At 45.0% G+C, this 27,941-nt stretch overlaps 1 protein-coding gene across 1 annotated transcript in view; it reads right to left on the bottom strand.

Moving 5' to 3' along the window:
• Positions 1 to 16,881, bottom strand: part of ATP6V0E1 (ATPase H+ transporting V0 subunit e1) — a 48,270-nt gene extending 31,389 nt beyond the window's left edge. Inside the window, exons 1-2 of the mRNA XM_010373328.1 lie at positions 16,681 to 16,881; positions 7,365 to 7,412 (exon numbers count right to left, since the gene is read on the bottom strand). Coding sequence (XP_010371630.1) covers positions 7,365 to 7,412; positions 16,681 to 16,784 — 152 coding nt within the window. The 5' untranslated portion in view covers positions 16,785 to 16,881. The remainder of the gene's footprint in view (positions 1 to 7,364; positions 7,413 to 16,680) is intronic.
• Positions 16,882 to 27,941: the final 11,060 nt, after the last annotated feature.

Raw genomic sequence — 27,941 nt, 5'->3', positions numbered from 1 at the left:
CAAAATAAGCCAGGTGTGGTGGCACATGCCTATAATCCCACTTACTCGGGAGGCTGAAGCAAGAGAATCGCTTGAAACCGGGAGGCGGAGGTTGCAGTGAGCCGAAATCGAGCCATTGCACTCCAGCCTGGGCAACAAGAGTGAAACTCCATCTCAAAAAAAAAAAAAAAAAAAGCTCAAAACCAGAAAGTTTAAAAAGGAAATAGATGTTAAAGTAAATAGCAGCCCTGAAACCGATCAGCCAAAGTGCTGTGATCACAGGCGTGAGCCACCACATGTGGCTACTTGGTTGGAAACCAAAGCGGTGCACCCAGGCCCCTGAGAGGTGCTTATATCCTGTGCTCAAACTAGCTCTAGAACCAGGACCCAGAAAGGCCAGTGAGGGAGGTGAGGCTCAGCTCTGGATTTGCAAATTCCTAGACATGTGAGGTGGAGGTTCTGTGGGCTATGCAGGTCCCTGTGTGATGGACAGCAACAGGGGGCTAATGAATGGGTAAGGGGGAATCTTCTGAGGTCATAACTGAGTAAGTATTTGTGGAAATGAGTGGATGGGGGAACCTGTTTGGGAAGTGAATGAAGGACAATGAGGGCAGTAATTGGGCCTCTTTGGCTCTTGATTTGTTTTATCTGCTTCTCCTCATTAAAGAGGACAGGGAGGTTGTCTGCTTTGTTTATTCACTGCTACACTGCGCCACCACACCCACCTAATTTTGTATTTTTAGTAGTGTCCAGATCCAGTGTCTACTAATGCTAAATAAATATACGTTGACTGCATGAATTCTAATAAGGCTAAGTAAAATATTCACTATACCAGCCCTGTAAGCAAACTGTGCTTACAAATAACACAGTCCTTTGAATTAAAATAACTTATTTTAAAAATCACTGTTTGGCTGGGGTTGGTGGCTCACGCCTGTAATCCCAGCACTTTGGGAGGCCAAGGTGGGTGGATCACTTGAGGTCAGGAGTTTGAGACCAGCCTGGCCAACATGGTGAAACCCCGTCTTTACTAACAATATGAAAAACAGCCAGGCATGGTGGCGCACACCTGTAGTCCCACCTACTCAGGAGGCTGAAGTAGGAGAATCACTTGAACCTGGGACGTGGAGGTTGCAGTGAGCTGAGATCTCGCCACTGCACTCCAGCCTGGTCGACAGAGTGAGACTCTGTCTCAAAAAAAAAAAAATAATAATAATTCACTGATAATATTACTTTAATTTTTGTTGTGCTTTACTGTAAGTTTTCACACACAGCATCTTACTTAAAACTCACAAAACCACCCTACAACATAATTGTGCCAAGTATCCTTTTGCCTAAAAGAACCTAGGTCTCCTGATTCTTAGTATTTATTTTCCTGTATCATGATGCCAGTAAGATTTACAGTTAGTCAAGTGCTAAGACATAGCATGTTTTCCAAGAAACAACTGTGTCTTCGCAATACAACATTACATTTCTAATTTCATGTGAGCTTGGTAACTCTGAGAAAACAACATAATTCAACATTAAAAATTAACCTAAGACCAGAAATATAGTATAGTAACTTAACAAGATTGTATGTTTAAGAGACAAAAGTGATCTTGTGCCTTAAAGAGGGTACCAGATATAACATTCAGATTTTCCTCTGCTGAACTATTAACAGAAACTGGGTTCTACCGGCAGAGAACCTAATTTATACAGAGCTCAAACAAGTGGAACCTCACGGAATCAAACTTTAAACTAGAACAAACTGGAAACAGAAAAAACTGGAACAAACAGAAGGCAATTTAAAAGTCTATGAATGCATTTCAAAACATGACTTTGTTTAGGAAAGCCGAAGTCTCTTTGGGTGTGCCTTACTTGAAAAGGGGCATTTTCAAGAAAATGTACCAGTGCCAAACAGTGAAGTTTCCTTTGAATTTCAATTTTGTTTTTTAATCGAATCTCACTCCTTTGTGGAATAAGGTATGTAAAATATTTGGAATTTGAATTCTGTCCACATTTTTTCACTCAGATATCATGCTAAAAAGGATATTTAGATTTCAAAGAAACAAAACAAAAATGATTTCATAAAGTCAATGCTATCCAGCTGATTTCCCAATAAAATGGCCTCCAGAAGCATTTACTGTTGGAACACTGTGTACGACCTTTATTAATACCCCACTAACAGTGCTGATCCACTGTCAGTCGAGGAGTCACCAGAACTTGGGAACAAAGGAAAAAATGGACTAATGTCTGTCTACACAGCAAGAGGCAAGGGCTCAAATCCAATTATTCATTTTATACTTCAAAGTGGAAATATGACGGGGCATGGTGGCTCACGCCTGTAATCCTAGCACTTTGGAAGGCTGAGGTGAGAGGACTGCTTGAGCTCAGGAGTTCAAGACTAGCCTGGGCAATACAGCAGGACCTCGTCTCTACTAAAAATTTAAAAAAGTAGCCAGGTGTGGTATTGTGTGCCTGTAGTCCCAGCTACTCAGGAGGCTGAGGCAGGAAGATTGCTTCAGTCCAGGAGTTTGAGGCTGCAGTGAACTATGGTAGTGCCACTGCACTCCAGCCTGGGTAACAGAGCAAGACGTTGTGTCCAGAAAGAAAAAAAAAAAAAAGTGGAAATACAAGACATGAGACTGACTGGAAAAGGTTTTCTTTTGTTTTCAAGAGAATATCACGAAAATTAACCATATTTCAAAGACCATGGAGAACCAGGAAGTCACAAAATATTTTGGTCCTTTTTTGGTTTAAATCTCAAGTCATTCTGGCTGGACGTGGTGGCTCACGCCTGTGATCCCAGCACTTTGGGAAGCCGAGGCAGGTGGATCGTGAGGTCAGGAGATCGAGACCATCCTGGCTAACATGGTGAAACCCCATCTCTACTGAAAAATACAAAAAATGAGCCGGGAGTGGTGGCAGGTGCCACCTACTCGGGAGGCTGAGGCAGGAGAATGACATGAACCCAGGAGGCAGAGCTTGCAGTGAGCCGAGATCATGCCACTGCACTCCAGCCTGGGCAACAGAGCGAGACTGTGTCTCAAAAAAATCTCAAGTCATTCCTCTGTGCAATCATTCTCCCCACTCCCCCTCTCTTTTTTTTCTCCCTAGATGGAGACTTGTTGCCCAGGCTGGAGTGCAGTGGCACAATCTCGGCTCACTGCAACCTCTGCCTCCCAGGTTCAAGTGATACTCCTGCCTTAGCCTCCTTAGTAGCTGGGATTACAGATGCCCACGACCACACGGGGCTAATGTTGTACTTTTAGTAGAGATGGGGTTTTACCATAGTGGCCAGGAGTCTCGAACTCCTGACCTCATGATCTGCCCGCCTCGACCTCCCAAAAGGCTGGGATTACAGGCGTGAGCCATCACGCCCGGTCCCCATTTTCCTTTTGATAAGGTACCACCACTGACCTTACTGCTCACATCGCAGAGATCTTCAAAGCAATGAAAACAAAGGCCTTTTCAATGACAGACCAATCCTTGACACCTAGATTGATATGGAGCTCCTTATTCTGAATTCCATAGGTGATTCAGTAGGATAGGCTGATGGTCAATCACCGTACTAAAATAAGTTCTTGATGATACATTTATTTGCCCTCATTTATTCTTTTTTTTTTTTTTTTTTTGAGACGGAGTCTCACTCTGTCACCGAGGCTGGAGTGTAAGGCGTGATCTCGGTTCACTGCAAGCTCCGCCTCCCGCCATTCTCCTCCTGCCTCGGCCTCCCCGAGTAGCTGGGACTACAGGCGCCCGCTACCACGCCCGGCTAAAGTTTGTATTTTTAGTAAAGATGGGGTTTCACCATGTTAGCCAGGAGATGGTCTCGATCTTCTGACCTCGTGATCCACCCACCTCGGCCTCCCAAAGTGCTGGGATTACAGGCGTGAGCCACCATCTCATTCTTGTCCCCCAGGCTGGAGTGCAATGGTGTGATCTCAGCTCACTGCAACCTCCACCTCCCGGGTTCAAGCGATTCTCCTGCCTCAGCCTTCCAAGTAGCTGGGATTATAGGCGCCTGCCACCATGCCTGGCTGATTTTTTCTATTTTCAGTAGAGATGGGGTTCACCATGTTGGCCAGGCTGGTCTCGAACTCCTGATCTCAGGTGATCTGCCCACCTCAACCTCCCAAAGTGCTGGGATTACAAGTGTGAGCCACTGCACCTGGTCCCTGACCTTTAGTTTTTCACTTCCAATTTTGTGGAATTACATTTTAGGAGTAACAGATTTTTAAAGAAGAAGAAGAAGAAAAAAAAAGACCGAATTTCCTTGCTTACTTTGCGTATACAGACTGAATTTTTTTTTAAATAGCCATTTCCCCAAAGGAATGTGTCTTGCGTATTACTGACATTTGGTATATTTCATTCATTGGAATATTTCTTATTTTCTATGTGTTTCAAGAGTCTATGAGAAATACAGGATTTGATAACATTTTGAAGGCAGGAAAAACCCAAATTGTTTCTTCTTTGAGAGTCATGACTATCTTCTGGTGTGGAGAATTTGTCATTGGAAAAGGTGACAACTTTGATTCTCACTGGTATGTTTAAAAACTGAATTAAAAGAATAGAATTTTTCTTTTGATAGAGGATCACAAAACAATTCTAAAACCTACTGTTTTTACCATTGAAATTTAAATTGTGATATAGGTTTTAAATGTCTAGAATGCAACTGATAGGCTTTTCTTGAACTGTTAGTTTATTTGAAATAGAGTTTTTTCATGTTTAATATGTATTTGTAAAAAAATGGAAAACAAAAAAATTCCCCAAACCCAGATAACAACCAGAGCAAAACTGTTGTACCTTCTATTTACCTTTGATTTCAGTCTTGGCAATTGTTTAAAGTAAAATAATTTTTTAAGAATCTACATTTGTTTTATTAGGTTCAGCGTATGTGGGGAATTGTAGAATCCCTCTTTCATCACCTTGTATGTCTTCTGTTTGCCTTATTCTAAAATTGAGTCACAAATTGGAATGCCTTTGAAGACACATGCTTCGATAGAGGTTCTTTGACCTAAAATAGTTCAGCATTTGTATTTTTACTCTGATATCTAATCAGATTCCTAATCATAGCCCATAAGAAGGAATGTGACTTTATGTACATATGTATGGTTTTTTTGTTTTTTTTTTGAGACGGAGTCTGTCGCCCAAGGCTGGAGTGCAGTGGTACGATCTTGGCTCACTGCAACCTCTGCCTCCAGGGTTCAAGCGACTCTCCTGCCTCAGCCCCCCAAGCAGCTGGGACTACAGGCGTGCGCCGCCACGCCCAGCTAATTTTTTTTTTTTTTGTATTTTCAGTAGAGAAGGGGTTTCACCATGTTGGCCAGGCTGGTCTCGATATCCTGACCTGGTGATCCATCCGCCTCGGCCTCCCAAAGTGCTAGGATTACAGGCGTGAGCCACCGCGCCCGGCAGGAATGTGACTTTAATACTGGACTTTGCTGATGTGCTCGTGTCCGCATTTTCTCTTTAAATCACAGCTATGTGGTAACTTTTCTATTTTGTTATGGTTCTCTTTTATTAATGGGCATGCAGTGGGTGTTTCTTGGAAATGTTTCTTGGAAATGCTCATGCCTCCTCTGCACCTCCACAGTCACCAAATACTGTGGATTTATACTTCAAGGAATCTCTCCCCATGTGTATTTCTTCCTTCCTATTCCCACTGTCAGCAACAAAGCCAATTTTTATTAAAATATTTCTGGAAAAAAAAAGGGTCATGGTCTTTCATCTATAGGATGGGTCAGAACTGTTGCTTCCTACCTCACATGGGCACTAAACAACGCTTCGGGGAACACCAACACTTTCCATGCCACGGAAGTCTCAGGAAGCCAGAAAGCTCTCTTCAAAAAAAGAGAACCACTGGTTCTAAATTCTAGAAAGAAATCCTGGCTGGGTGTAGTGACTCATGCCTATAGTCCCAGCACTTTGGGAGGCTAAGATGGAAGGATTGCTGAGGCCAGGAGTTCAAGACCAGCCTGGGTAACACAATATGACCCCATCGCTACAAAAATAAAAAAGTTAGCTGAGCATGGTGGCGCATGACTATAGTCCCAACTACTTGGGAGGCAGAGGCAGGAGGATCGCTTGAGCCTCAGAGTTTGAGGCTGCAGTGAGCTATGATCGTTGTTCTGTGTTGTGCTCAGTAAACAGAACATACAATCGGGTTTTACACAGAGATGTTCCATTGCCCAGGGACGGGCAGGAGACAGATGCTTTTCTCTATCTCAACCGCCAACAACTGCCAAGAGGCCTTCTTTCCTCTTGTACTGGTCCTCCTCAGCATAGACCCTTCACGGGTGTCAGGCTGGGGGACGATCAGGTCTTTCCCATCCCACGAGGCCATATTTCAGACTATCACAGGGGGAGAAACCTTGGACAATACCTAGCTTTCCTAGGCAGAGGTCCCTGCGACCTTTGGCAGTGTACGTAGCCCTGGGTACTTGAGATTAAAAGAATGGTGATGACTTTTAACCAGCAAGCTGCCTTCAGGCACTTGTTTAACAAAGCACACCCCGCACAGCCCAAAATCCTTTAAACCTTGAGTCACCACAGCACATGTGTCTTGCAAGGACAAGGTCGGGGGTAGGGTCACAGATTAACAGCATCTCAAATACAGAACAAAATGGAGTCTCTTATGTCTGCTTCTTTCTATATAGACACAGTAACAGTCTGATCTTTCTTTCTTTTCCCCACACAACTTACAACGAATTGTTAAAAAATTATCCTTAGTCTACTTGGTTAAAATTCTAGCTCAAGTTCTGTCCATCAGATAAACAAAAGTCACAGTAAAGAAAGGCTTTATTAGCTCCATTAGTGAGATATTTCAGTGAAATAAGTAGATCTAAATACTTCACAATAGTACACCGGGCACGGTGGCTCACGCCTGTAATCCCAGCACTTTGGGAGGCTAAGGCGGGCAGATCACTTGAGGTCAGGAGTTTGAAACCAGCTGGCCAACATGACAAAACCCTGTCTCCACTAAAAATACAAAAATTAGCCAGGCATGGTGGCGCGTGCCTGTAACCCCAGCCATTTAGGTAGCTGAGGCATGAGACTTGCTTGAACCCAGGAGGCCGAGGTTGCAGTGAACTGAGATCACGCCAAATAAATAAATAAATAAATACTTCACCATAGTAAAATATAAAGTAGTATAATCATAATTTCCAGCTATTTATAAGCTTTAAATTTGTGCCAATTAAACTGCACTTGTATTCCCAGAAGGATAGAGTTATTTGTACAACTCTACATAAATATACTGAGCATATGAAAAGCGTGATATTTTCAACTTTAGGACACTATTTCTAGATATTACATGAGGGATGAGCTCCAATAAAACAAATGTGTAAATCGCACACATTACAAATACCAAGAATAATTACTTATTATTTTAAGAAAAAATTACTTACAAGAGATAGCAGCAAACCGAACAGGTCACCAACATGGTAATGATAACTCTAGGGGAAAAAAGAAAAGCAAATGTCATTAAATAACTAGCAAACTATGCAAACATCACAGAATGGTTTAAGTCCCCTTTCCAGATTATCGAACTGGCATGGATTGCACACCAAGAAAATGGATCTGTATCTGCTCAAATATCCAGCAAACTGCGGTGTGCCCAGGGTGCACCTGGGAAAAGTTTATATAATTAAACATTTGTATTTAAAGAGAGATGTATTGATGCCATCATGTAGATGTCCAATCAAAATTTATCTGAAACTGAACAGGAAAGGCCGCAGTGACAATTAGTTTTGACACCTAAGTAATTACCCTATTTGGTAGTATTCTCTGTAATGAAATTAACACTATACTTCTAAAAATATGACTCTCTAGCAATGAGCTCTCCCCATCTCCATTCATGTCTGAAAAAGTTACACTTTGATCTCTCATCAGCAGAATTTCAACATTTCTAAACCTCAGTTCATGCTCTTCTCTTCCCATCTCTCTTTCTAAAAGTTCCCCTTCTAAATCTCCTACTCCTCAGAAGAAGCTCTGCCATGTTCACCCATCCGACCCATCCTCAAATCCATCATCTTTTGCTCATGCCTCCTCTGCACCTCCACAGTCACCAAATACTGTGGATTTATACTTCAAGGAATCTCTCCCCATGTGTATTTCTTCCTTCCTATTCCCACTGTCAGCAACAAAATTCAGCTGGTTCTCCTGGCTTAATTGCTGGCAGATTCAAACTTTCCTCCTTCTCCTTCATGCTATGAACAATCACCAGGATTTTCCACTTAAGACCTTTTGATGTCCCCTCTCCATCATCCATCATTTGGTTTCCAAGAGGCATGTCCACACCCTAAGTAGAGCAAGACCATTTCCTAGAACTTAGGAACCAAATATTATAACTCCTGTTTTTTTAGAGACAGGGTCTCTGTCGCCCAGGCTAGAGTGCCATGTTCATGATCATAGCTCCCTGTAACCTCCAACTCCTGGGCTCAACTGATCCTCCCACCTCAGCTTCCCGAGTAGCTAGGACTACTGGTGTGCACAACCAGGCCTCACTAATATTTTTAATTTTTTTGTAGAGATCGCGGGGTTCTCAATATGTTGACCAGGTTGTACTTGAACTCCTGGCCTCAAGTGATCCTCCTGCCTCAGCCTCCCAAAGTGTTGGGATTACTGGTGTGAGACACCACACCTGGCCCAGAACTCTTATTTTTATTTATTTTTAAGTTATCCTTTAGAAGTTCTGTGTGTCTTTTTTTTGAGACAGAGTCTCACTCTGTCGTCCAGGCTGGAGTGCAGTGGCACAATCTTAGCTCACTGCAAACTCCACCTCCCAGATTCAAGCGATTCTCCTGCCTCAGCCCAAGTAGCTGAGATTATGGGCATGCACCACCACACCCAGCTAATTTTTGTATTTTTAGTAGTGGGGTTTTGCCATGTTGTCCAGGCTGGTCTCAAACTCCTGGCCTCAAGTAATCCACCCACCTATGCTTCCTAAAGTGCCGGGATTACAGGCATGAGCCACTGTGTGTGTATTTTCTTTGGTTAACATATTGGCACATTCATTTACTCGTTCGACAGATTTTCACTCACTGAGTGTCCAGTATATGTATTAGGCTCTGGGGAGAGAAAAATAAACAGAACAGATAAAAACCACTGCCTCATGGCTGGGCATGGAGTTCATGAGAGGGTACCTGGAGTTCAAAGAAGAAGGGGGTCTGTGTGGCTGAAGGAGAGCAAGGAGCCTGGGGAAAGGTGAGGTCAAAGAGGTGCCATGTGGCCTCTGAAAGGACTTTCACTCTTAAAAGGCTTTGACTCGGAGTGAAAAGCAAAGTTATGGCAGGGTGCAGTGACTCACGCCTGTAATCGGAGCACTTTGGGAGGCCGAGGTGGGCGGATCACGAGGTCTGGAGATCAAGACCATCCTGGTTAACACGGTGAAACCCCATCTCTACTAAAAATACAAAAACATTAGCCGGGTGTGGTGGCAGACGCCTGTAGTCCCAGCTACTCAGGAGGCTGAAGCAGGAGAATGGCGTGAACCCGGGAGGCAGAGCTTGCAGTAAGCCGAGATGGCGCCACTGCACTCCAGCCTGGGCGACAGATGAAACTCCGTCTCAAAAATAAATAAATAAGGCCGGGCGCGGTGGCTCAAGCCTGTAATCCCAGCACTTTGGGAGGCCGAGAATCCCAGCACTTTGGGAGGCCGAGACGGGCGGATCACGAGGTCAGGAGATCGAGACCATCCTGGCTAACACGGTGAAACCCCATCTCTAGTAAAAAATACAAAAAACTAGCCGGGCGAGGTGGCGGGCGCCTGTAGTCCCAGCTACTCTGGAGACTGAGGCAGGAGAATGGCGTAAACCCGGGAGGCGGAGCTTGCAGTGAGCTGAGATCCGGCCACTGCACTCCAGCCTGGGCGACAGAGCGAAGCTCCGTCTCCAAAAAAAATTTAAAAAAAAAATAAATAAAAATAAATAAATAATAAAGAAAGAAAAGGGAAGTTATTTGGAGGGATTTGAGGAGAGGACTGACTAAATCTGATTCCAATTCTAATGGGATCTCTCTGCTGGGATGAAAGAGACTGGAGGAAGCGGGCAAAAAGAAAGCAGAGAAACCAGTTGAGAGGAATTATAATCATCCAAGTGGATCAGGCTGGCAGCAGTGCAGGTCGTAAGAGTTGGTCAGATTCCTTGAAATACATAATTTACATATCACACTTATGAAATAGAAATAAATATGTATGGGGGATTGTGCTAAAGAGATTTTGACAGTTGCACAATAAAAATGTTTAAAGACCTACACAATCAAGTCCCCCGCTTCATTTGTAACTGACTCCCTCCACCCACCCCTCTCACCTCCCTCTACGTTCAAGCATCAGTCCTTCATTCCTGAAGGCAGGCGTCTTCACTGTCCCCCAAGGCACAGTATATCTAGGATTCTCAATTTCAAGCCTTTACTCATCTTCCCCCAGTCCGTGCTCCACTGTGGGATCTCTTCCCTGTCTTCTCTCTTCTCCAAAAGCCCATGTCATAGAACTGAAAGAGCTGAGGCTCCTTTGTATTACCTGCTTAATATTAATAGTTTCATATAAAAGCTCCCTCATTAACGTATCAGCTCCTAATGTGCTTGGTCTTAGGAGCTGCATGCTGAGTGGTGAAATGCCACGATAACTGCAATTTACTTTCAAATGGTTCAGCAAAATTATATATACACACACTCATAGATAAAGCAAATCTGAATACGTCAAACAATGACTGAGTCTAGGAGGTAATATATGGCATGCACTGTACTATTCATCCTACTTTTCTACATGTTTTAAAGCATTCATGAAAAAAAGGGGAATTAGCTGGACACAGTGGCATGCCTGTAGTCCCAACTACTCAGGAGGCTGAGGCCGGAGGATCACTAGAGCCCAGGATATCAAGGCTGCAGTGAGATATGATCACACTACTGCACTCGAGGCCTGGGCAACACAGGGAGACCCTTTAAAACAAAAGCAAAAACAAAAAACAAAAAACAAAAAAACAGGCATGGTGGCTCAAGCCTGTAATCTTAACACTTTGGGAGGCTGAGGCCAGGTGTTTAAGACCAACATGGCCAACAGAGCGAGATTCCATCTCCATTTTTTTAAACTTTTTAAAAAAATTTTTGAGACGGAGTCTTGCTCTGTCGCCCAGGCTGGAGTGCAGTGACGCAATCTCAACCCCTGCCTCCCGGGCTCAAGCAATTCTCCTGCCTCAGCCTCTGGAGTAGCTGGGACTACAGGCATGAACCACCACACCCGGCTAATTTTTGTATTTTTAGTAGAGACGAGATTTCACCATGTTGGCCAGGCTGGTCTTGAATTCCTGACCAAGTGATCCACCTGCCTCAGCCTTCCAAAGTGCTGGGATTACAGGCATGAGCCACTACGCCTGGCCAGCCCACCTCTATTATTTTTAATTAAAATAATCAAAAAATAAAAATAAAATAAAAATAATTAAAACAAACAACAAAAACAGAAAAGTGGAGTTGAGTGAACTCCTGGCAAACTCATCTCTGTGCTTTCCTTTTCTCCTCCCCTACATCTACTGGTTAGGAAGCCATTGGAGAAAACGGAAGCTTTAGAGAATCTATGGATTCCTTTAGAGAAAAGACGGAAATCATGAAAAACTAGAATGGGCAGGAAAGCTGATTCCAGGCACAGACCTGATTTTAGCTGGCCCTTTTCAGTTGCAAAAATAAAGAACAAAGGGGCTTTATTTAGGTCATCCATAAATTCTGAAGAGTTTTTTCCAAGTGATCGTAGGCTATTTTTTTTTCTTTTAATAAAAGAAAAGATTGGTAAGTTTTTCCTGGCTGAGCACAGTGCTCACATCTGTAGTCCTAGCACTTTGGTTGGCTAAGGTGGGAGGACTGCTTGAAGTCAAGAGTTCAAGACCAGCCTAGGCAATAAAATGAGACCCAGTATCTACCACGTTTTTTTTAATTGGTTGGGCATGGTGGTGCATGCCTGTTGTCCCAGCTATGCTGGAGGCTGAGGCAGAAGGATTGTGTGAGCCCAGGTTGAGGCTGCAGTGGGCTATGATTGACTGTGCCACTGCACTCCAGCCTGGGCAACAGAGTAAGACCCTGTTTTAAAAAACAAATTTAAGAAAATCTTCGGCCGGGCATGATGGCCAACTCCTGTCATCCTCGCACTTTGGGAGGCCAAGGTGGGTGGATCGCCTGAGGTCAGAAGTTCGAGACCAGCCTGGCCAACATGGCAAAACCCCATCTCTACTAAAAAATATAAAAATGAGCTGGGCATGGTGGCGCATGCCTGTAATCCCAGCTACTCAAGAGGCTGAGGCAGGAGAATCGCTTGAACCTGGGAGGCAGAGGTTGGAGTCAGCCAAGATCGTGCCATTGCACTCCAGCCTGGGCGACAGAGCAAGACTTAGTCTCAAAAAAAAAAAAAAAAAAAAAAACTTCAGTAAGGAGATAAATGAGGGAATCCTGTGAGGAGGAAAGAAGGGAGAAAAACAGGCATATTTGACGTTAAATTATCTTCCCCAAGAGATCCCTGCACACCAGAATGCTGAAAGCTGGGTAATTAGGAGGTTATAGGACCTGATGAGGCAGGTAAAAGAAAGGGCAGAAGGGAATTTTTTTTTAAGGGATGGTGTCTCACTCTGTTGCCTAGGCTAGAATGCACTGGCATGATCATAGCTCACTGCAGCCTCAACCTCCTAGGCTCAAATAATCCATCCACCCAGCCTCCTGAGTAGCTGGGACCACAGGTTTACACCACCATGCCTAGATAACTTTTTTAAAAATTTGTTTTTGTAGAGACCAAGTCTTGCTTTATTACCCAGGCTTGGTCTCTATTTCCTGGCTTCAAGTGATCCTCCCACCTTGGCCTCCCAAAGTGCCGGTGTGAGCCACCATGTCAGGCCCATTTTTATTTGTTTGAAGATATTTTTGATCACTTAAATCAGAAATGGTCCCCTGTATTAAAAATTCACCACAAGCTAGGTGCAGTGGCTTGAGCCTATTATCCCAGCACATTGGGAGGCCGAGGCAAGTGGATTACTTGAGGCCAAAAGTCCGGGAACAGCCTGGCCAGCATGGCAAAACCCTGTCTCTACTAAAAATACAAAAATTAGTCAAGCATGGTAACATGCGCCTTTAGTCCCAGCTACTCAGGAGGTTGAGGCATGAGAAGCCACTTGAAACTGGGAGGCGGAGGTTTCAGTGAGCCGAGATCGCACCACCGCACTCCAGACTGGGCAACTGAGCAAGACTCTGTCTCAAAAAAAAAAACCCCAAAAACAACTCACCATAGTGTGAAGCACTTCAGCTCCTTTATGTATCCTGAAAAATTTGATTTGCAGTATTTTCAAGAGGTAAAGGGGAACTAGTACTAATTCAGCATTAATATTTCCTTTCTTAAAAATTACCCACAGAAAAGCATATTTCCATTTTAAAATAAGGAAATGGGAACATGGAAAAGTTAACTAAATTGTGCACTAATATTTCCTTTTTAAAAAAATCCCTACAGAAAAGCATATTTCCATTTTAAAATGAGGAAATGGGAACATGGAAAAGTTAACTAAATTGTTCAAGGTCACAGGGATCATCTGCCTAGGTACAGTGTTTCTCAAAATGTATTACAGCAACTCTTCTTGGGGGGAGGACACTGTTTCAAGACCTGCTCAATCCAGCCAAGAGCAGGAAAAGCAAGGACTGCAGCAGAGGCTGTGAACTGGACCCAGATAATACAGGCACTTGGCAACTGACCTTTCAATCAATGAATGCATAAAGACAGGTGGTCCCATAAGATGACAATGGAGCTGAAACATTCTTATCACCTAGTGACATCTTGATGATCCTGAGCCTATGTAGGCCTAGAATAATGTGTTTGTGTTTTTGTTTTTAACAAAAAAGTTTAAAAAGTTAAAAAAAATTTAAATGGAAAAAAACTTATAAGATAGGATATAAAGAAAGAAAATAGATCAGGTGAGGTGGCTTATGCCTGTAACCCTAGCACTTTGGGAAGCCAAGGTGGGAGGACTGCTTGAGGCCAAGAGTTGGAGACCAGCCTGGGCAACAAAGAGAGACCCTGTCTCAAAACAACAACAAATTAGCTGGGTGTAGTGGTGCATGCCTGTACTAGCAGCTAGTGGGGAGGCTGAGGTGGACGGATCCCTTGAGCCTTGGAGTTTAAGGCTGCAGTGAGCTATGATGGAGGCTCTGCACTCCAGCCTGGGTGACAAAGTGAGACTCTGGGTCTCTTAAAAAAAAAAATTATACAGCTGTACAATGTGTCTGTGTGTTTTGTTTTCAAAAGTTTACTCTTACATGTACAATGTACAACAGGCTCCAAGACAACACTTCATTCTAAGTATAGGTGGCAAAGATGTTATGGCAGGGGGCTGGGTGTGGCAGCTCATACCTGTAGTCCCAGCACTTTGGGAGGCTGAGGCGGGTGGATCACCTGAGGTCAGGAGTTTGAGACCAGCCTGGCCAACACGGTGAAACCCCTTCTCTACCAAAAATACAAAAATTAGCCAGGCATGGTGATGGGCACCTGTAATCCCAGCTACTCAGGAGGCTGAGGCAGGAGAATTGCTTGAATCCGGCAGGCGGAGGTTGCAGTGAGCCAAGATCGTGCCACTGCACTCCAGCCTGGACAACAGAGTGAGTGTCTGCCTCAAAAAAAAAAAAAAAGTTATAGCTGGGAATCCAGATGTTTAAATACAAATGGAATCAAGGGTCACCATCGATCGCCTCAGGCACATGGAACAGCTTATTTGTTGCCAGATTTCTTAATTCCACCTATGACCGGGGCCCCTTCCCCATGGCCTTCACTTTCGGCTCCTCCAGTTTCTTCTGCTCCTCTTTTTGTTTAAAAAACATATCTTCCAGCCGGGCATGGTGGCTCACACCTGTAATCCCAGCATTTTGGGAGGTTGAGATGGGTGGATCACGAGGTCAAGAGATCCAGACCATCCTGGCCAACAATGTATCCCTTTTGTTAAGTGACACATGTCTACATATCACTAGCTGGTCAAATACCTGAATCATGACACTCACTAGAGCTAGAAACTGAGTGGAAATAGGATGGGTTTCATTACCCTGGATAATGGCAATGACATCCAAAGGAAGGGGAGAGAATGGTCTTTAAGAAAGGAATTGTCACTGCCATCAAAGCAGCACTTTATTGTTCTCTAACTCCAGTAGGAAAAACAAGTCTAATTAAATTAGGTTAATACAATTGCTTTAATAATGCCAGAATTCTGACTCTGTTCATCAACCTCTATGGGTAGGGGAGATGACCCCATATAGCTGGTGTTACCAGGGAGGAGGAACTTGGTACTTAAACGATAAAAATTCACCTACCATGTTTCTTTTTTTAAAAAAAATATAAGTTTAAACTAATAAAGCAAATGCATTCCAGGGAGCAAAAGGGGTTCAGGTCACAAAATATTAGGGAAGTAATAAAAATCTTTTTTTTTTTTTTTTTGAGACGGAGTCTTGCTTTGTCACCCAGGCTGGAGTGCAGTGCAGCGATCTCGGCTCACCACAAGCTCCGCCTCCCGGGTTCATGCCATTCTCTTTCCTCAGCCTCCCAAGTAGCTGGGACTACAGGCGCCCGCCACCACGCCCGGCTGATTTTTTGTACTTTTAGTAGAGACGGGGTTTCACCATCTTAGCCAGACTGGTCTCGATCTCCTGACCTGGTGATCCGCACGCCTCGATCTCCCAAAGTGCTGGGACTACAGGCATGAGCCACCGCGCCCGGCCAAAAATCTTTTTCTTTTAATAAAGACAATAGAACTATCCACTCAACAGGTATTTACTGGGTGCCTCCTGTGCATACAAGGTACTGTGAAAACCAGGCACTATGAAGCCACCAATTAAGTTGAAGGAATAAAGCAAGAGATGGTGTTTCTGACAAACTGACTTCAGTCGAAGTTTCACCTCTCATCATCTTGAACTGAGAGAAAAATGACTAAAAAGCAAAACAGGAACCAGAAAGAGGGCGTTCCAAGGTTCCTTTGAAGATTAAGGCTCATTTTATACCACAGTTAAAAAGTTTAATTCCAAAATAGACAAAGCTCTCTCCAACAAAGAAGTCTGAAAAAAAAAATGTTTTTTCCTAGCCAATCATTCTAAGGATTTCTTACACTCACATACAAGAGCCGGAGCGCCCTCCAAAAGGTATGACGCAGAGCTTTCTCAACAATACCTCCTGCTCTTTGGTAATCAATCTCGCTTTAGATCAGGCCCCAACCGCCTCCTGGAGCCCACTAGATGCAAGGCCTGGCTCAATGTCGTCCAACGAGCTTGTTCTGTACGTAACCGCGACAGGATGGGAGGCAGAGAGGGCAATTTCTGTTTTATTTATTTGATCCTTAAGTTCAGGCAAACGAGGCCTCATGTGGGTGGAAGGCAGGGCTAAAGGAGGAGAGTCGACTAGGGACAAACCCCAGTGTCTCCCAGATTCGGCCTGCTCATTTCCGACTGCACCTCCCCACACAGGACTATGATGAGAAAAAAATTCCCCTGAAACTCGTTTCCAAGGAGGGTCCACCAAAGGTCACCCTCCACTCGCTCAGGCCGGAGGACACTGAAGCTGCTGCGAAAAGGAACACAAGGAGTTCCGCTGGGGCGAGGGCCTGACTCTGCAGCGCGGGGGGCGCCCATGCAACATTCTGTGACCCGTGTGGGGGTCGTGCCTGTCCCCGCCCCGGCCTGCTCGCTCCTCACCGCGCGTTCCTCCCAAGGCGGGCCTCGCGCACTTACCCCCGGTTAGGACCCTTAGGGATGAACCAAGGCACCAAGAAGCCGACGAAGCCCCAGAACACGCTCATCACAATGAGAGGCACCGTGAGGCCTTGATACGCCATGGTCACCGCCTGAGCGACAGCCCCTACCCGCCGCCTCACTCGGATCCCACCAGGAAGTGTCAATAGCTGACCACGTGACCAGCGTGTGCAAGCCCCGCCTCCCGCGCCCCCACGTGACCCGCGCGCCGGCCTCCGCCCCTCGAGGAGCCCAGAGGCAGAGCCCCGCCTTCACCTGGCTGTCTCCTGGTTGCAGGTCCTTAGAGGCATGTCGCTCACCCCAGAGCCAGGGGTTCGGTCACCACGGGCTCAGCAAAGTGTTCTGATGAGAACTTGGCCCTTTTAGACAGAGTGCAGTTATTTACAGCCTCGTCTACTTATGCAACAGACAGAGAACTTAACAATAGTTCTCTATTACTATTCTGAATTCCCGTGTGCCTGGCACTGGATCATGATCTTTAAGTTCATGAACCTAAGGCGCGGGGGAGGGGCTCACGCTTGTAATCCCAGCACTTTGGGAGGCTGAGGCAGGTGGATCACTTGAGGTCAGGAGTTCGAGACCAGCCTGGCCAACATGGTGTAACCCTGTCTACTAAAATACAAAAATTAGCCTGGTGTGGTGGTGCGCGCCTGTGGTCCCAGCTACTCAGGAGGCTGAGGCAGGAGAATCGCTTGAACCCTCGGGAGGTGGAGGTTGCAGTGAGCCGAGATCCTGCCACTGCACTCCAGCCTGGGTGACAGAACAAGACTCCGTCTCAAAAGAAAAAAAAAAAGTGCATGAGCCCGTGTTGAACTCCTTACTTCAGCCTATGAGGTAATTGTAATTATTATCCCCACTTTGCAGTTAAAGAAACTGAGGCCCAGGGAGGAGACGAAGGATCTTGCCCAAAGTCACATAGTAAGTGGCAAGGCCAGGATTCAACCCCTGATGATCTGATTTTCAAGGCCAGAGCTTTTAACTAGTGACCACTGTTTATCTTGTGCACTGTGCCAGGTTCTGGAGTTACAGAAGTCAATCAGGCACCCCTGAGGGAGTTCACATTCTGGGGAGCAGATGGCCTTGCAAACAGGCCATTCAATGCAGTGTGAAAGTAAGTGGACGACCCTGCAAGGCTTTCCACCCAACTAGTCCTTGCTGAGCCTTGAAAGACAAGTAGAAATTAGCCAGAATAGTAAGAAGAAAAACAGGTCAGGCATGGTGGCTCACACCTGTAATGCCAGCACTTTAGGAGGATGAGGTGGGCAGATCACCTGAGGTCAGTAGTTCGAGACCAGCCTGGGCAACATGGTGAAATCCCATCTCTACTAAAAATACAAAAATTGGCCAGGTATGCACCTGTAGTCCCAGCCACTCAGGAGGCTGAGGAACGAGAATCGCTTGAACCCCTGGGAGGCAGAGGTTATAGTGAGCTGAGATTGCACCACTGCACTCCAGCCTGGGCAACAGAGCATGACTCTGCCTCAAAACAACAAAACAAAAAAGTAAAAACAGTTTTGTTTGCTTTTGTTTTTTTTGAGACAGGGCCCTGCTCTGTCACCCAGGCTGAAGTGCAGTGGTGCTCCATAGCTCACTGCAGACTGGAACTCCTGGGCTCAAGCCATCCTTCTGTCTCAGCCTCCTGAGGAGCTGGGACTACAGGTGTGCACCACCACACCTGGCTAATTTTAAAAATTTTTTGTAGCGAGAGAGCCTCGCTATGTTGCCCTGGCAGGTCTTAAACTCCTGGCCTGAAGGGATCCTCCACCTCAGCCTCCCAAAGTGCTGGAATTACTGGCATAAGCCACCGTGCTGAGCTGATACACAGGGCTTATAACGCTTGCTGAGAATTTTCACATATGTTAGTTATAGTATGCACCAAGTTTGGAATAGACAAGGAAGCCAGTTCTCAGAGAGGTTGAGGAGCTTGATGATAAAGCTTACAGGTGAAAGCAAGATAGAAAGCAGGTCTATAAATGCAATGTGCTTTACCGGGGACCATGGTTTCCTTGCAGTAGCCAAATTGCATTACCTCCTGATTTCTTTCATCAAGTAGAATGGATTCCTGTTATTAAATGGGAAACTGGACCAATAATCTTCAACATCTGCACCAACTTTTCGGACATGATTCTAAGCCTCTAACCTGATCAGCAATGTAGGAAACTAGTTTGTCTCCTTTGTGCTCATAATGCTTCCCCAAAACTTAGCCCCAGCAGAAATCCTATGGTCCTTAAGTTCTAGTCCAAGCACCACCTTCTCCAAGACCTATTTCATCCTGCTAGCGCTTCTCTTTGGCCTTGTTGTATATGTATCTTGACCAACGCTCTACTAGAGGGCCAACTCCTTGAGAACAGGCACTGTTTCACTGATCTTTGTTTCTGGGAGGACTTTATACATAGAATGTGCTCAGTAAATAATTGTGCAATTGAATTGAGTAGCTAAGAAGGGTGAGGTCAGTCAGAACAAAACTAGAGAAAGAAGTTAATTTCTACTTTCTACTTGAACTTTAACTTGAACTTCAGCTCATTTCTCCCTCCCTCCCTCCCTCTCTTCCTCTCTCTCTCTCTCTTTTTTTTTTTTTTTTTTGGATGGAATCTCGCTATGTTGCCCAGGCTGGAGTGCAGTAGCACAACGTTGGCTCACTGCAACCTCCACCTCCCAGGTTCAAGCGATTCTACTGCCTCAGCCTCCTGAGTAGCTGGGATTACCGACACCCTCCACCACACCCAGCTGTTTTTTTTGTTTTGTTTTTTGTTTTTGTATTTTTAGTAGAGACGGGGTTTCACCATGTTGGCCAGGCTGGTCTCAAAGTCCTGACCTCAAGTGATCCACTCGCCTCGGCCTCCCAAAGTGCTGGGATAATAGGAGTGAGCCACCACGCACAGCCCGTTTCTTTCTTTTTTTTGAGACAGTCGTGCTCTGTCACCCAGGCTGGAGTGTAGTGTTACATTCATAGCTTACTACAGCCTTGAACTCCTGGGCTCAAGGGATCTTCCCACCTCAGCCTCCAGAGTAGCTAGGACTACAGGTGCATGACACTATGCCGGCCTAATTGTGTGTGTGTGTGTGTGTGTGTATAGAGATGAGGTTTCACAATGTTGCCCAGGCTGGTCTCAAACTCCTGCCTCAAGGGACCCTCCTGCCTTGGCCTCCCAAAGTGCTAGGATTACAGGTATGAGCTGCCGCATTCAGGCCCTTTCCTTTTAATAATGGAAAATATGGGTAACATATAAGTTACTATCCTAACCTTTTTATTTTATTTTATTTTATTTTATTTATTTATTTAGAGATAGAGTCTCGCTGTCATCCAGGTTGCAGTGCAGTGGTGTGGTCTTGGCTCACTGCAACCTCCACTTTCCGGGTTCAAATGATTCTCCTGCCTCAGCCTCCCAAGTAGCTGGGACTACAGGCGTGCGCCACCACACCCAGCTAAGTTTTGTTTTTTTAGTGGAGACGGGGTGTGAGCCACCACACCCAGCCCTTAACCTTTTTAAAGTGTACATTAAGTATATTCACATTGTTATGTAACCAATCTCCAGAACTTTTTTCTTTTCTTTCTTTCTTCCTTTTTCATTTTTTTTTTTTTTTTTTTTGAGACAGGCTCTCACCCCATTACCCAGGCTGGAGTGCAGTGGCATGATCACGGCTCGCTGCCTTGACTTTCTGGGCTCAGGTGATCCTCCCACTTCAGCCTCCCAGTAGTTGGGACTATAGGTATGCACCACCACGCCCTGCTAATTTTTTGTATTTTTTGTAGAGATGGGGTTTAGCCATGTTGCCTCAGATGGTCTCAATCTCTTCAGCTCAAGTCATCTGCCCACCTAGGCCTTCCAAAGTGCTGAGATTACAGGCGTGAGCCACTGTGCCCAGCCCAGAACTTTTTCATATCCCTTAAACAACCACCTCTGGCCAGGTGCAGTGGTGAGATCCCCATCTCTACAAAAAATTTAAACCAAAAACTAGCTGGGCATGATGGTGCATGCCTGTAGTCCCAGCTACTGCGGAGGCTGAGGTGGGAGGATTGCTTGAGCCCAGGAGGTAAAGGCTGCAGTGAGCTGTGATCACGCCACTGCACTCCAGCCTGGTGACAAAGCAAGACTCTGTCTCAAAAAACAAACAAACAAAACAACCACCTCCCATATTCCCTCTCCTAGCCCATGGCAAACACCATTCTACTTTCTGTCTCTATGAGTTTGACTACTCTAGGTTCCTTCAAGAGGAATTATATAGCATTTGTCCTTTTGTGGCTGACTTATTCACTTAACATAATATCCTTAAGACTCATCCATGTTGTGCAAGTATCAGAATGTCTTTTTTTTTTTGAGACACAGTCTCGCTCTGTTGCCCAGGCTGGAGTCCAGTGGCGTGTGCCCAGGCTGGAATGCAGTGGCAGGATCTTGGCTCACTTCAAGCTCTGCCTCCCAGGTTCACCCCATTCTCCCGCCTCAGCCTCCCGAGTAGCTGGGACTACAGGCATCCGCCACCACTCCTGGCTAATTTTCTGTATTTTTTAGTAGAGATGGGGTTTCACTGTGTTAGCCAGGATGGTCTCAATCTCCTGACCTCGTGATCCGTCCGTCTCAGCCTCCCAGAGTGCAGGGATTACAGACGTGAGCCACCGCGCCCGGCCTGTCCCCTTCCTTTTTAAGGCTGAATAACATTCCATGTGTGTATATAGCACATTTTGTTTATCCATTCATCCATCGATGGACATTGGGGTTGCTTGCACTTTTTGGTTATTGTGAATTCTTTCCCATTTCTTAAACAAATGCAAACTTTTGTCTTAAATTGATCCATTTTTGTGTCTAACCTTTGCTTTATCTTCTAGGCAGCCTCTTTGAGAAGCAATGTCTGGAAGTGCAAGGATGTAACTCTTTTTTTTTTTTTTTTTTTTTTTTTTGAGACGGAGTTTCGCTCTTGTTGCCCAGGCTGGAGTGCCGTGGCGCAATCTCGGCTCACTGCAACCTCCGCCTCCTGAGTTCAAGTGATTCTTCTGCCTCAGCCTTCTGAGTAACTGGGATTACAGGCACGTGCCACATGCCCAGCTAATTTTTTTTTTTTTTTTTTTTTGTATTTTTGGTAGAGATGGGGTTTTGCCATGTTGGCCAGGATGGTCTCGAACTCCTGACTTCAGGTGATCCACCTGTCTTGGCCTCCCAAAGTGCTGGGATTACAGGTGTGAGCCACTGCACCCGACTAGGGACGTAACTCTTTAGACACCAATTCTGTCTAAATCTGTTGGTTTCATCTGTGAAATGAGAAAAGTTAGTATCTCAGTTTAATATATTTGGGCTAGTATTGGCCTATAGCTCCCTCTATCAGTCAATCTGTCAAAAGCATTTTATCACACATTGAATGAAAACTGTCCCCATTCGTGACCCACCAAATGAAGAAATAGTCTCTGCCCTCAATGTGCTAAAGTCTTCAGGAAACAAATCGAACTCTGGGTGGTGTGGTCCAAGGACCCTGGGGAATCCCTGAGACTCCCCCAGCAGGTTCTTCCTTTCTTTTCTTTCTTTCTTCTTTTGAGATGGAATCTTACTCTGTCGCCCAGGCTAGAGCGCAGTGGCATGATCTCGGCTCACTGCAACCTCTATCTCCCAGGTTCAAGCAATTCTCCTGCCTCAGCCTCCTGCATAGCTGGGATTACAGGTGCCTGCCACTGCACCCAGCTAATTTTTGCATTTTCAGTGGAGACGGGGTTTTACCATCTTGGCCAGGCTGGTCACAAACTCCTAACCTTGTGATCCACTTGCCTTGGCCTCCCAAAGTGCTGGGATTACAGGCATGAGCCACCACACCCGGCCACCCCAGCAGGTCTTTTCTAACTGTGAATCTCTGTAAGGCTGAATTTTCTTCCTGTAATTAATCTAAAACAACATCACATCAGATTGAATGCAGTAGTATTATGAGAATGCATTTGTCTTCTATTAAGCCAGAGATCAAGGAATTTTCCCAAAATGTAACACAATGTTACTCTTCCATTTTTTGTTAGTTTTGGAAAAAACAGCTATTTCTCATATAAATATTATGGTAACATGTTATGGGTTTCTTGTTGCTCTTTTTATATGAATTTAAAATAAATATGTTGGCCAGATGCAGTGACTCACGCTTATAATCCCAGCGCTTTGGGAGGCTAAAGCAGGAGGATCACTTGAGGCCAGGAGTTCCAGAGCAGCCTGGGCAAAACAGTGAGACCCCCATCTCTACAAAAAACAATTTTGACATGGTGCTATCTCCTATAGTCCTAGCTACTTAGGAGGCTGAGGAGGGAGGATTGCTTGAACCCACAAGTTCAAGGTTACAGTGAGCTATAATTGCACCATTGCACTACAGCTTGAGTGAAGAGTGAGACCTTGTCTCAATAATAATAAAAAAATTAATATGTTAAAATTTGATGTTTTAATTTCTAACATGGCAAATATCAGTAGCTATAACTTATATAAATGTTAAGTCCCTCAGGTCCTCCATAGTTTTTAAATGTGTAAACAGGTCTTGAGGCCAAAAAGTTTGAGAAGCACCACTAAAGGAAAAGCCTCAGAGGCCCCCCAGCAGCATCAAGTAAACAAGAATTGACTGAGGCCGGGCGCGGTGGCTCAAGCCTGTAATCCCAGCACTTTGGGAGGCCGAGACGGGTGGATCACAAGGTCAGAAGATCGAGACCATCCTGGCTAACACTGTGAAACCCCGTCTCTACTAAAAAATACAAAAAAAAAAAAACTAGCCGGGCGAGGTGGCGGGCGCCTGTAGTCCCAGCTACTTGGGAGGCTGAGGCAGGAGAATGGCGTGAACCCAGGAGGCGGAGCTTGCAGTGAGCTGAGATCCGGCCACTGCACTCCAACCCGGGCGACAGAGTGAGACTCCGTCTCAAAAAAAAAAAAAAAAAAAAAAAAAAAAAGAATTGACTGAAACACTATTGTGCACTGAGCCGAGGAGCCCTTCCTTCCTAAACGCAGTCCTGTAGGTAAAAACAGGCATGCAGAGTCATGAAGATGTGCTGTCATAGAGCCCCTTTCCAAGCTACTCTGGAAGCCTGGAAGTTACTGGGGCAGCTGAAAACCCTAGGAGGATTTATTACTCCTTTGCCAGGTAGTGTATATGGAATGTACACTACGTATGGCCACCAATACTACTGCTGCCACCACTGCTGGAGTGATTGCCACCTGCCAGACATTGGACTAGGTGCTTTGAATTATCTGTCTCATTTAATGCTCATGACACTGAATATAGGTATTTTAAAATCTATTGTACATATTTTAAAAAGGCTTATAATTTGTTTTTTTGTTCTTTTTTTTTTTTTTGAGACAGAGTCTTGCTCTGTCTCGCCCAGGCTGGAGTGCAGTGGTGGCGATCTTGGCTCACTGCAGCCTCCGCCTCCTGGGTTCAAGCAATTCTCCTATCTCAGCCTTCTGAGTAGCTGGGACTACAGGTGGCCGCCACCACACCCGGCTAATTTTATATTTTTAGTAGAGACGTGGTTTCACCATGTTGGCCAGGCTTGTCTCGAACTCACGACATCAGGTGATTCACCTGCTTCAGTCTCCCAAAGTGCTGGGATTACAGGCATGAGCCACTGCGCCCAGCCCAAAAAGGCTTAGATTTGTAACTTAGCCAAAGCATAGCTGTTTTCAGTGACAGAGCTCGGATCTGAACATGGCTTCAAAACTCCTGTTCTTTCCACTAAGCCATGCTGGCTCTCCTATTTCAAGAAATAAGTCGGCATACAAAGAATCCTAAATTACAGACAACTTCACAAGATTCAGACATCATCTGCTGCATAAGATGAGACCTTTAAAAGCCTGTTCTAGCACTAGCCACCCTCCTGCTAAGAATAGGCTGGAACGTGGCTGATTTAGTTATTTCTTTTTCTTTTCTTTCTTTTTTTTTTTTTTGAGACGGAGTCTCGCGCTGTGGCCCAGACTGGAGTGTAGTGGTGTGATCTCAGCTCACTGCAAGCTCTGCCTCCCGGGTTCACACCATTCTCCTGCCTCAGCCTCCTGAACAGCTGGGACTACAGGCACCAGCCACCATGCCCAACTAATTTTTTGTATTTTTTTTTTAATAGAGACGGGGTTTCACCATGTTAGCCAGGATGGTCTCGATCTGACCTCGTGATCCACTTGCCTCGGCCTCCAAAAGTGCTGGGATTACAGGCGTGAGCCACCACACCCGGCAATTTAGTTATTTCTGATGGGCAAATAACATTTTCATAACTCTGCAAGTTTTTGTAATTATGGTGTTCAGACAATAAATCAACCTTATATTGCTGTTAAATTTGGATGACCTGCTTTTCTCATGAGGACTTTCTCATGGATCAAACTTTCAATAAACATTCAATTGTATATGAATATAATAAACACTGTTTTTGGAAGGATACAAAAGAAACTGGAAACAGTGCCTCTGGAGCGAACTGAGTGACTGAGACTCAAGGTGACAAAGAAACATACTTTTTACCATCTACTTTTTTGCTTTACCTTTTAATTTTGTACCATATATAAGCACTACTTACCTAATTAAGAAAATACCAGTTTAAAAGGACAATGAACAAGCCTCTAGGTAAACTATCAGATAGGAACTGCTCAAAGTCTGCAGCATCAGAGAATGGTGGACTCTTGGTTAGTAGGGTTCTGTCTGGTTCCTGAAAGATTCAATTACTTGCCCATCCAACTCACATCAAAAGTTCTGTGGCTGCTGGGTGCGGTGGTTCATGCCTATAATCCGAGCACTGTGGGAGGCTGAGGCAAGCAGATTGCTTGAGCCCAGGAGTTCAAGACCATCCTGGGTAACATGGCGAAAACTCATCTCTACGGCCGGGCGCGGTGGCTCAAGCCTGTAATCCCAGCACTTTGGGAGGCCAAGATGGGCGGATCACGAGGTCAGGAGATCGAGACCAGCCTGGCTAACACGGTGAAACCCCGTCTCTACTAAAAAAATACAAAAAAACTAGCTGGGCGAGGTAGCGGGCGCCTGTAGTCCCAGCTACTTGGGAGGCTGAGGCAGAAGAATGGCATAAACCCAGGAGGCGGAGCTTGCAGTGAGCTGAGATCCGGCCACTGCACTCCAGCCTGGGCGACAGAGCGAGACTCCGTCTCAAAAAAAAAAAAAAGAAAACTCATATCTACAAAAACCACAAAAATTAGTTGGGAGTAGTGGCATGTGCCTGTAGTCCCAGTTACTTGGGAGGCTGAGGTGGGAAGATCGCTTGAGCCTGGGAGGCGGAGGTTGCAGTGAGCTGAAACCACACCACTGCACTCCAGCCTAGGCGACACAGCGAAACCTTGTGTGAAAAAAAAAAAGAAAAAAAAATTATGTGGCCGAACATCTCATGCCTATGCAATGTGAAAGCAGACATTCAAAAGCAGTTATCTGAAGTTTAAAAGTTTGGCATCTTCCCAGCATAGCAGAAGGGAACCACTCAAGGGAATGGACATCTGCAAATGTGATGAAAAGGTCAGTAGAAAACTGTATAATTCATTCATTCCAGAAAACAAGCTAATACCTCATGGCCTGAACTTTGTTAGGCAGGCCCACCCATCTGGCATTCTCCAATCCTCATTTCCTGCAGCAGCCCAAACACATCACTGTTGCCCTTAAACTCTTCCCTTTTTTCAAGAATCAGTATTTGTCTCATCTCCCTAGAGAAAAACTTTTCCTTCTGTTCCTGTGAAAGAACTCCATTGCCAATCTCCTTTAAGAGACAATAGTTACAACTTCCTGAGCACTCTGTGCTTTACGCACAGTTATCTCAAGTAATAAGTCTGACAACTCTATGAAGTACTAATTTTATCTCTATTTTATAAATGACAAACCTGAGGTCCAGAGGGGTTAAGCTGTTTGCCCAAGGTCACACAGCTAGGAACTGACAGAGCTAAGATTAGAACCCAACTTAAGGCCTAGTTCCTGCTCTTGATCACGCATTACTATTATAAACCTGGCTCAGTATAAGCAGTGTGGTATGATTTGGATACCTACAGGGGGATTACAGCTCTCAAAGCTCTTATTGGTCATTTTTGTTGGAATAAGTTGCTGCAAACAAGCCAAGTCTGATTCCTAGACGATATCATAACTTACATTTACTAATGAAAGTAATGGCTGGAGCCTGGAGCTCAGACCAGGTATCAGACTATAGGGTAAGGAGCTGTGAGTTTAGTATGAAATCTGACTTTCATACAACTCTTGGAGTCCTAAAATATGTATTGGTTGAGAACAAAGACAAGAATCAAATTAGAAAATACAAATTTCAGAATTTACTAGTTAACCTACTCATATTCATTAGATACATAGCTCAGCATGTTAATGATTATACAGCTGCTGTATGATGGGCACCTACTCTGTTTTATTAATTTTTGAGGCAGGGTTCCGCTCTGTTGCCCAGGCTGGAGTGCAATGGTGTCATCATGGCTTACTGCAATCTTGACCTTCCAGACTCAAAGAATCCTCCCCACCTCAGCCTCCTGGGTAGCTGGGACTATAGGCATGGGCCACCACACCCGGCTAGTTTTTAAATTTTTTTGGCGATATGGGGTCTCACTATGCTACACAAGCTGGTCTCAAAACTCCTGGGCTCCAGCGATCCTCCCACCTTGGGCTCCCAAAGTGCTGGGATTACAAGTGTGAGCCACCGTGCCTGGCAGCTTTTTACATAAATAGAAAAACAGAAAATCGGAAAAATGACCTCCCAGGGACAAGAGCAGGATTTGAACCCAAATCTGTCTGACTCCAGGGACAGGACAGTATCTGTCTACCTTGTGTCAGTGAGTTCAATGTATCAATGCCAAGTCAGAGAACACATCTTGAGTTTTGTGGCTTTTGAAGTCACTCATTTTTTTTTTTTTTTTTGAGACGGAGTTGCGCTCTGTCACCCAGGCTGGAGTGCAGTGGTGTGATCTTGACTCACTGCAAGCTCCGCCTCCTGGGTTCACATGATTCTCCTGCCTCAGCCTCCCGAGTAGCTGGGACTACTATAGGTGCCCACCACCGTGCCTGGCTAATTTTTTTGTATTTTTAATAGAGATGGGGTTTCACTGTGTTAGCCAGGATGGTCTTGATCTCCTGACCTCAAGTGATCTGCCCGCCTTGGCCTCCCAAAGTGCTGGGATTACAGGTGTGAGCCACTGCGCCCCACCAAACTCACTGTTTTCTTTTGTGAAAAATAATTGCCTCTTTGAGTGCAGAGTGAATGTCAGAATTGTACATATAAGTAAACTGAACAGTGATAGTGAAATTAACATTTGTATACTCAC

This window comes from Rhinopithecus roxellana, chromosome 3 (assembly GCF_007565055.1).
Source record: "Rhinopithecus roxellana isolate Shanxi Qingling chromosome 3, ASM756505v1, whole genome shotgun sequence".
In the NCBI taxonomy this organism is placed as follows: Eukaryota; Metazoa; Chordata; class Mammalia; order Primates; family Cercopithecidae; genus Rhinopithecus; species Rhinopithecus roxellana.
The sequence above is the reverse complement of the archived record's forward strand: the minus strand, read 5'-3'. Positions and strand labels throughout refer to the sequence as shown.